The sequence below is a fragment of the Oncorhynchus kisutch genome, linkage group LG11 (assembly GCF_002021735.2).
Source record: "Oncorhynchus kisutch isolate 150728-3 linkage group LG11, Okis_V2, whole genome shotgun sequence".
In the NCBI taxonomy this organism is placed as follows: domain Eukaryota; kingdom Metazoa; phylum Chordata; class Actinopteri; order Salmoniformes; family Salmonidae; genus Oncorhynchus; species Oncorhynchus kisutch.
The window spans coordinates 66,058,825-66,068,448 of NC_034184.2; the positions used below are offsets into that span (position 1 = coordinate 66,058,825).

The 9,624-nt window shown below is 42.0% G+C and overlaps 1 protein-coding gene across 1 annotated transcript; it reads right to left on the bottom strand.

The window, feature by feature from the left end:
- Positions 1-2,969: 2,969 nt before the first annotated feature.
- Positions 2,970-9,624, bottom strand: pigm (phosphatidylinositol glycan anchor biosynthesis, class M). Its single transcript, XM_020494564.2, has 5 exons — positions 8,335-9,624; positions 5,841-6,379; positions 5,357-5,615; positions 4,921-5,022; positions 2,970-3,299 (listed from the first exon to the last, which is right to left on the bottom strand). The coding sequence occupies exons 1-5, from the start codon at positions 8,515-8,517 to the stop codon at positions 3,132-3,134; spliced, it is 1,251 nt and encodes a 416-aa protein (XP_020350153.1). The 5' UTR covers positions 8,518-9,624; the 3' UTR covers positions 2,970-3,131.

Here is a 9,624-nt window from a genome sequence, read left to right on the forward strand (position 1 = left end):
TCTACATTTACTTTTGATACTCAAGAATATTTTTGCAATTACATTTACTTTTGTTACTTAAAAACATTTAAAACAAATAGTATTACTCAAGTAGTATTTTACTGGGTGACTTTAAATTTTACTTGAGTAATTTTCTATTAAGGTATCATTACTTTTACTCAAGTATGATAATTGGGTACTTCTTCCACCACTGATTCTGTACGCAAATCCGAGGCACTCCATTTAGTATGACGTTACGCTTCATATGATATGTATTCATTTGCGGATGTCCGTCATCCATTTTGTACGATAGATTACGAATTTGTAAAACGTATGATGTTACGAAATACAATGTGTTGTTGTTAACATTAGCTAGGTGGCTAACACTAATGTTAGCTAGGCTAGGGGTTAAGGTTAGGGGAAGGGTTAGCTAACATGGTAAGTAGTTGCAAAGTAGCCAAAAAGTAGTAAGTAGTTGCAAATAATAAAGTTATCCGTGATGAGATTCGAAAACACAATCTTGGGTTGTTAGACGTTTGCATTATGCTCCCACCCCGACCAACCACATTCCTTTCATATTAGCGTTATGTAACCTTCTGTATTATGTAACCATACCAAACTTAACATGTCACAGTATGCTGAACAAAAATATAAACGCAACATGTAAAGTGTTGGTCCCATGTTTCATGAACGGAAATAAAAGATCGCAGAAATGTTCCATACACACAAAAAGGTTATTTCTCTGAAATGTTGTTCAGAAATTTGTTTACATCCCTGTTAGTGAACATTTCTCCTTTGCCAAGATAGTCCATCCACCTGACAGGTGTCGCATATCATGAAGCTGATTAAACAGCATGATCATTACACAGGTGCACCTTGTGCTGAGGATCATAAAAGGCCACTAAAACATGCAGTTTTGTCACACAACACAATGCCACAGATCTCTCAAGTTGAGGGAGTGTGCAATTGGCATGCTGACTAGGAATGTCCACTAGAGAGGTTGCCAGTGAATTGAATGTTCATTTCTGTACCATAAACCGCCTCCCAATGTTGTTTTAGAGAATTTGTCAGTAAGTTCAACTGGCCTCACAACCGCAGACCACGTGTAACACGCCAGCCCAGGACCTCCACATCCGGCTTCAGCTGTGGTTGAGGGGTATTTCTGCCTGTAATAAAGCCCTTTTGTGGGTAAAATCTCATTCTTATTGGCTGGGGCTGAAATTGTTGCATTCATATTTTTGTTCAGTATAATAAGCTACCATGACATTAATTAGCATGTAATGGTGGCACATACAGCAAGTAGTATGCAGTTGCACCATTAGCTAGCTGTCACTGAGAAACAAAGGGACTATATGAGAGAATGAGTTGTGTGCTACACATCATCCCTCCAGCTACAATAATACATCACTATCTGTGACAATAGCATCAGTCACTTAGCATTCAAGGATATAAAAGATCCAAGTCTGTCAGAGACACACCCTTTTGCGGTGATACGAGTGTAAATGCGCTGTATAGAAGTTAACATGTTTAATCCTAAACCTTGTCAGCACACAGGCGACCTTGTGACACGACATCTGACTGACTGCGCATGACTGACTGCGCAGAGGAGGCTGTGCAATTCAATACAGCAGAGAGAAAGGCATGGGGCTCGGGGCAACAATGACGCAAAGGAGAACCTTTGATGTGCATTGACAGCTGTATAGAGGAGGGGGAGGAGGATGAGGAGGTTGATCCATGGAGACCAATGAGACCTTAATCCTTTTCCAGCGAGGGTTGCGTGACCGGTTCGCCCCCACTAGTCATTACTCCCTACACCATTGGCTCTAATTGGTCACACCCACCGCCCCTCCCGTCTTGTCGTTGGTCTTGATGAGCAAGGACCTTGGGGATGATGTCACAACCCCAGACTCCAGCAGATGGGAGCTAGTCACGCAACCCACCCAAGGGCCTGGAGTAAATGTGTCAGTGCTTAAAGAGAGCCCTCATTACCAGGTAAACACGGTAGATTAAAGGAACCAAACTTAGTGTTTCCCTATTGAGCAGGATGTTTTGTGCGTTGAGGAGGAGGTTCAACTAGGCGAGGCGGCTAAATGAAACAGCATTGGAGACGTATTGGGTGCGGGTTAGGTTTGGCTGGTGGGTGGGTGTGGAGCTGGAGAGAGGGCACTGAGTGCAATAGGTGTGACTCATGACGTGGGAATGCAAACTCACAGCCAAGTCACGCACAAGCATGAACACACACACACACAACTCTGTTAGGGGTCACTAAGTCAGCGGTCATAACCCAAGGGACGGAGTGTCAACTCACCCTTGCTTGTGCCTCATTCATGACCTTCTGGCATTTTGGCCCTTGTTCTACTTAGAGTAAGATGAACTCGTGGATACCATTTTTATGCATCTGTGTGCAGTACGAAGGAAGTTTGTGGTCATTTCACGAGCCAATGCAAATGACTGGAAGTCTACAGGTACAGTAGCATTGCTCATGAAACTAACGCTAAGCCAGCAGAGACATAAATGACATATACGAGTTCATCTGACTCTGGGTAAGTAGAATTGAAATGGGCTGAAATAACAGAATCTCACAGTCTCTCTTTAAACAATATGTAGAAGGCAAAGATAGAGCAGAATTATAAAGTAAGAATCTCCATGATCTTAAAGTAACAAATAACAGCAGACATTATTCTTTGTCTTCAAGTTGTGTTCATGGCTGAATTCCTTGACTATGATGGGGGCATTTGAGGATAGAGCCTCTTTTAGTGCCGTTATCAGCTAAATGCTGCCACCTTCTGATACGTTTTATTTAAAAGGCACCCTGCTTTATTTCTATGTACTATATTCACTTAGTTCACTACTGGGTAGAAAAAGCTGTTAAGCCTGTATAAATTCTGCAAAATGGTGTATGTCCCGCTTCAAAATATATATATAAATGTTTTACCAAACTGAAACATCAACGACCAATATACAATATCATCCATTGAATAGACATCCCATGCCAGGTATTTTTGTTTTTATATATACAAAATTCCCATATAGACAAAATAACAATTGCATTGCAATTATCAGCAACTAAGTTGTCTACTAGTGAAATGTCTTCACCTGATCCCTTACATCCAAGGAGCGTAGAATTAAGTGTTCAAGTAGTTGTCCAGATATCACTCTGCTTTCAATCTCTGCTTAGTGTCTGATGGTTTGTAATGGGTTATAATCTGTACCATTATGAATGAGTTAATGATCAAGAACATCAGTCCAGCCAGCCAAATGAGCAGAAAGGTGTTGTATCCCTCAAACTCCAGGTAGTATGCAGGGGCCAACCATATACCCTGAGACAAAAGAAGAAAACATTCCCTAAATACATTTTCCTAAGTATATTGCCTATACAACTTCAATGACAAGTCATTTTATGTGATGCAAGCTATAATCTGACACATTATGTATTCTTTTTATAAATATTATAATGACTAACTTTGGGGGAATTTTTGAGCCACTGTTTCATTTGATAATATTGGAGCCATGTTGGTTAGTCTGGTAATACTGTATAGAGTAAGTTAGATTGGGTCTCTTTTTGAAGCCCTTTATGTTCATATAATGGGACTATAACCAGGTTTCCATCCAACCTTTTTATGCAAGTAAAGTACGTCGGATAAGAAATGTCACTACAGACTTGATGGAAACAGCTAATTTTGTCGACAAAACAAAATACGCTAGAGAAAGTGGGATCTTTATTTGTGTCTGTAAAATTCAGTTGTGTAAAGTACTTAAGTAAAAATAATTGAAAGTACTATATAGGTAGTTTTTTAGGGGAATCTGTACTTTACTATTTAAATTTGACTACTTTTACTTCACTGCATTCCTTAAGAAAATATTGTATTTTTAATCCATACATTTTCCCTGACACCCAAAAGTACTCGTTACATGTTGAATGCTTACCAGTACAGGAAAATGGTCCAATTCACACACTTATCAACAGAACATCCCTGGTCATCCCTACTGCCTCTGATCTGGCGTACTTTAAACACACATGCTTCGTTTGTAAATGATGTCTGAATATTGGAGTGTGCCCCTGGCTAGCCGTAAAAATTATATATATATATTTTTTTTAAATGGTGCTCTCTGGTTTGCTTAAAATAAGGAATGTAATTATTTATACTGTTACTTTGAATACTTAAGTATTTTTTACAATTACATTTACTTTTGATACTTAAGTATATTTTAAACCAAATACTTTTAGACTTTTACTCAAGTAGAATTTTACTGGGTGACTTTTACTTTACTTGAGTCATTTTCTATTAAAAGGTATCTTTACTTTTACTCAAGTATAACAATTGGGTACTTTTTCCACCACTGGTAAAATTAATTGTGTGAGAAATGGCAGTGGAAAGACTTTTATGTGCAAATATTGATATAATAGCCGTCATATCGAAGTAAACTAGCTCTGACTGGGAAAAATGTTAGTGAACGGAATTAAGTCAGAAACTCTGTCATCTCTGTAGAGAACTTTCCGACCTTAATACATCTGAATTCATGTCCCCCCCCCCCATTTTTCCATAATAGCCTCATCTCATTGTGTAGGGCAGGCTATACCCGCACTGTATCTACGAGCTGTTGGCTAGGACGCACGTCCCAATACCAGAGGGAACATTCGCTATATTACGTAACATTTTTGGTGACAAAACCCTCAGAGTTGAAAATGTGAGGAAAACCCATTTAACTTGGATTTATTTTATTTTATTTGGTACATGGGAATTTAATGTGAAATGAATGCTTTATGTGCACCACGTCAACACGCACAGCCTTTTATCTGCAACATGTCAATTTGATGGAAACATATCTGGTGGGAAAATGTACATAGTTTTTTTATTTGGATTTTAGAATATTCACATGAAAATCTGTCACCAGTTGGACAGAAATCTAGATACAATCAACCAATGATGCTGCACCTACCTGTCCAGCAAACCAGAGAGCCAAGAGTTTTACTCCTTGTTTTGGTGACAGGGTCAGTCGAGGTAGGACGAGAGGAAACAGACATAGATACCACAGGAAGTACTACAAAAAAAAAAAGACACAAAACATACTATCAGCATCATAACATTCCCACAAGCTGCATTCCATGGATTTGATGTTACAGTATGCACGCCCTTGGTTTTCAACCAATATAATGCAAAAAAACAAAAAAACACTGCACCAGCATGATACAGATTGGGGGAAAGGTCACATTCAACACAACAGATAACACAACACAAGTGTCATAACATTTAACCTAACATATCCTACCATCCATATCATATCAGTGTCACAATACCATGTTAATGGGTTTAACGTTACTTAACACATAGCAACACTTTCAAACATGATACAGATGGAGGAGTGCCATGTTCACCTGGGAAGTGCAAACTTTGTTGAAGGAGACAAAGATGGCGGTGTGGAGGAAGCAGCAGAGGGCCAGGTCTGTGTGGAAGGCCAGGGAGACCAGGAACAGCAGCAGGGCCTGGGGCAGGAAGGCAGCCAGACCCAGGGCCAGGCTCCAGGGGCTGTCTGCAGTCAGGTACAGCATGTAGAAGTAAGGGGAGAAGTTGTGGCGGATGTCCCTCCGCGTCAGGTGGTACAGGTAGGTTTCCTGGAGGAAGTCCCAGCCGTACCTGATTAGATACGGTCAAATGGGTAGAGAACAGTTATTGGTACAATAAGGACAATTGTATTGGTAACATGATTTACCATTAGCAAACAAGCATCAAACACATGACATAACAGATTTCACAACTGACAATGAAAAGCTTTTCATGGTCAATGACCAACCGATCTTTACTAGGAGCATCGACAACAACTCAAGTATGCATTAGCCCACTGAGCTAGCCCAAACTTACATGTTATAAAACAGGACAGTCAATCCACAGAACACCACTCCGGCCACACCGGCAAACAGAAACAGCTCCTTATTCAATAGCCTGAGGGGAAACCCAAGAGCTCTCCTCCACCACCCCACTCCCCTCTCCTCCACATTCTCCTTTCTCTGTAGGGATAGGGCAATAGGCAGGGCATAAGTCACCGGGTAAATTTTCATGTGGACGGCCAGGCCGTACAATATGGCTGCCATGGGGAGCTGCCTCAGCTCCAGGCAGAGCAGTGTGGCCAGAACCAGGGCTGTTAAGACCGACTCGGCGTTGCCTCGGCTGGACACACCGGCCGGTAACGGGTTGAGTAGCCACAGGGAGCAGACACGGCAGGCAGCCTCGCAGCTAAGTCCCCGCTGGCGAAGGATAAGGTAGATCAGGTGGCCTGAGAGCACGTCGCATGTGATGAAGAGAAGCTTCCCGAAGACATGGCTGAGGAAGACGTTAGGGGTCAGGATCCATGCTAGTAGAGGGGTGTAGCGGTAGGTGGATCTGTGGTATGGAGACTGGCCCTGCAATGACAGGAGGACAGAATGATGCAGGTTACACAACACATGTAAAAAGCACTGTTTGCTAAAGTGTAGCTTTGCAGGAACGCAAACTTATCACCAGCAGGGACTCACAGCTGGTAGGTTCAACTGTTCTGCCTTATTATTATACGACCATGCTGGTCATTTATGAACATCTTGGCCATGTTCTGTTATAATCTCCACCCGGCACAGCCAGAAGAGGACTGGCCACCCCACATAGCCTGGTTCCTCTCTAGGTTTCTTCCTAGGTTTTGGCCTTTCTAGGGAGTTTTTCCTAGCCACCGTGCTTCTACACCTGCATTGCTTGCTGTTTGGGGTTTTAGGCTGGGTTTCTGTACAGCACTTTGAGATATCAGCTGATGTACGAAGGGCTATATAAATAAATTTGATTTGATTCTCTCAAACAAAGCAAAATTCTCTCAAAATTCTCCCAAATAAAGCAAAATTCTCTCAAATAAAGATTTGGGCATGAGTAATGTAACATTGACAGATCCAACCAAAAAGTTATCCCATTGATTCTCAAGCCAGTGGATCAAGGATAAAACTATCCAGAAGATACCGACCCTACCGTTACGTTTGTTTACACTGAACTGCATTGTGCTCGCAACGCAATCATGGTTACATTAAGACACCGTGGAGCTGGCGCGAGATTTGGGTCAGAAAACGTACATCAATACAGGGATGGGATATGCAACTGTACTCCAAATTTGACCTTTATCCACACTGCTCCATCGAGAAGATTGAAATACTGCTAGTTTCTGGAACACTGCCCTATTTTGAACTCATGCTAGCCAGCTGTAGCCACAGTAGCCATTATGGAATGGCAACGTCACGATGAACAACAAAGGAGCTGATTGGTGTCAGAGGAAGGCCCTGAAAAGATTTGTCATGGGTCCTCAGATCCTCAAAAGGTTCTACAGTTGCACCATCGAGTGCATCCTGACTGGTTGCGTCACTGCCTGGTATGGCAACAGCTCGGCCTCCGACCGCAAGGCACTACATAGGGTTGTGTGTATGGCCCAGTACATCACCTGGGCCAAGCTTCCTGCCATCCAGGACCTCTATACCAGGCGGTGTCAGTGTAAGGCCCTAAAAATTGTCAAGGACTCCAGCCCCTCTAGTCATAGACTGTTCTCTCTGCTACAGCACGGCAAGCGGTACCCGAGCGCCAAGTCTAGGTCCAAAAGGCTTCTTAACAGCTTCTACCCCCAAGCCATAAGACTCCTGAACATCTAATCAAATGGCACATTGATTCTGTACCGGTACCCCCTGTATATAGCCACTCTACTGTCATTTTACTGCTGCTCTTTAATTATTTGTTATTTGTTCTTTTTTAGTTCACACTTATTTTCTATTTTTTCTTTAACACTTATTTTTCTTAAAACGGCATTGTTGGTTAAGGGCTTGTAAGTAAGCATTTCACTGTAAGGTTGTATTCGGCACATGTGACAAATACAATTTGATTGGCTGACACTGCCATTCCAAATGGCTGCGGTGGCTACTGCTAGCTAGCATGAGGACGAAAAGGGTTGTTCTCTAAATTCAGATTCAAAATCAGAGACATCCTGGTACTTTGCAAGACAGGAAAAGTAGAAAACAGATCTAATTAAATATTCACAGTTGTTAAGAGAAGCCAAAGTGGCATTTTGAATTTATTTTCTTCCTATGAATTTTGCTCTATCGTTTGAACCATTTTGGCTATACACTATTATGACCCCATTCCTGAAAGCTAGGACTCTCTGAAATATGGATGTCACAAAAAACAGTTTGGGACTTTGATTGCGTTCTGACCCCAGTGCAGCTCAGTGTAAACAAGCCTAACGGTAGGTTCGGTATCTTCTGGCAAGGAACAAACACATTGGAATCAACACATCTCATGGCAGAACTGTCTGACAGGCATGTATATATTTATAATATTTAAGGAAATGGTAACTTACCTGCGTGATGAACTTCGACGCATCTGTAAACACGTGATAATCAACATCAGTGTATTTCACTACCATAGTTCTGTCCTGATAGACGCCAAAACTGACCATAACAAGTCGTACGAGAAACGACACAGTGAAAAGTACATTTTTATTCATAAGCTTGGACAGGACACGTTCCATGATAGAAGCCATAGCGTTAGTTGTCCAACCTGTTCGACAATAAGTCAGCTAGCAGCTAAGCTAGCTACTGTAATTAACGTTACTGTATTCATATTCCTAAGTAGGTAATGCAAGAGATAAAGCCATGCCGTGTCATTTTCTTATCATGTAGCTAGCAAGCTGACGTTAGATACATTCACATCTTACTAGATCGCTTGCCCATTTTATCAATTGTATAACACTTTTCACGATTTGACTAGCAATACAAGTTGCTGCTGCTCCTGTTGTTAACTAGGAAGTGTTTTCTTCTTCGTGTGGCTTTCCCGGCAGACTAGACGCTGTGTTGCTGCCTTTCGTAGTTTGGAGTGCAGATTGCAAATTTTGGTCACAAAAAGAAAAGGAGAATGGGAAATCCTAAATTGTACCACCATCTAATCCTGCACCTATACACTATCCCCAAAAACCCAGCACCCCATCCCGCTACTTTGGCCCTAAACGATCCTACACTAGGCTGTCGGCCTGGGAGGATGGCACCACCTCTCAAAACGCCCTGTAGATCTACAGTAAAATCTCTCACCCCAAAATATTTCTCTGCTGCTGCAACTACCACATCTATTTTATGTGATTTCCGCTGCATCAGTGCAGTGCAGTTGATCACCATAGCTATAAACGCAATAAATCCAACCTTACTAAAACACATCCTCTCTGGATCTCTCTCGTCAGGCCTACTCACTGGGGGACTCCCGGCTCACCCTTGCGCTATCCTCTAATCTCTTCACTGCCTCAGCATAGAAACTTTCAGCCCCACTCGAATTTTGGCCATCTCAACCTGTCTCACAGGGCACTTCGGATCCCCAACTGCATGGGTACAGACACAGTGTTTTCTCTACCCCCAACTGTATACCCCCTCTGTCTATGCCCATCTGCATATTTATCACATCACGGGATCTCCATTCTACACACTGCTGCAACATGTCCGAATCCTTGGCATCTAAAACTCCGTAGCGTTTTCGGGACATAGTCCCTCAGCATAGAAATATAGCAGTATAGCAAATATAACCTAATATGACTTTATCAGCTAGAAACTCTGTGTCAAAGCTTAACAAGACAGACGGTATTCTCATTCTTTCCATTGCCACC

Coding starts and splice junctions, on each gene's coding strand:
- pigm (XM_020494564.2), bottom strand. CDS start 8,517: ATGGCTTCTATCATGGAACGTGTCCTGTCCAAGCTTATGAATAAAAAT. Junction 5,023..5,356: donor ACAAAGTTTGCACTTCCCAG/GTGAACATGGCA, acceptor TTTTTTTTGTAG/TACTTCCTGTGGTATCTATG. Junction 3,300..4,920: donor CTCTCTGGTTTGCTGGACAG/GTAGGTGCAGCA, acceptor CTTTTGTCTCAG/GGTATATGGTTGGCCCCTGC.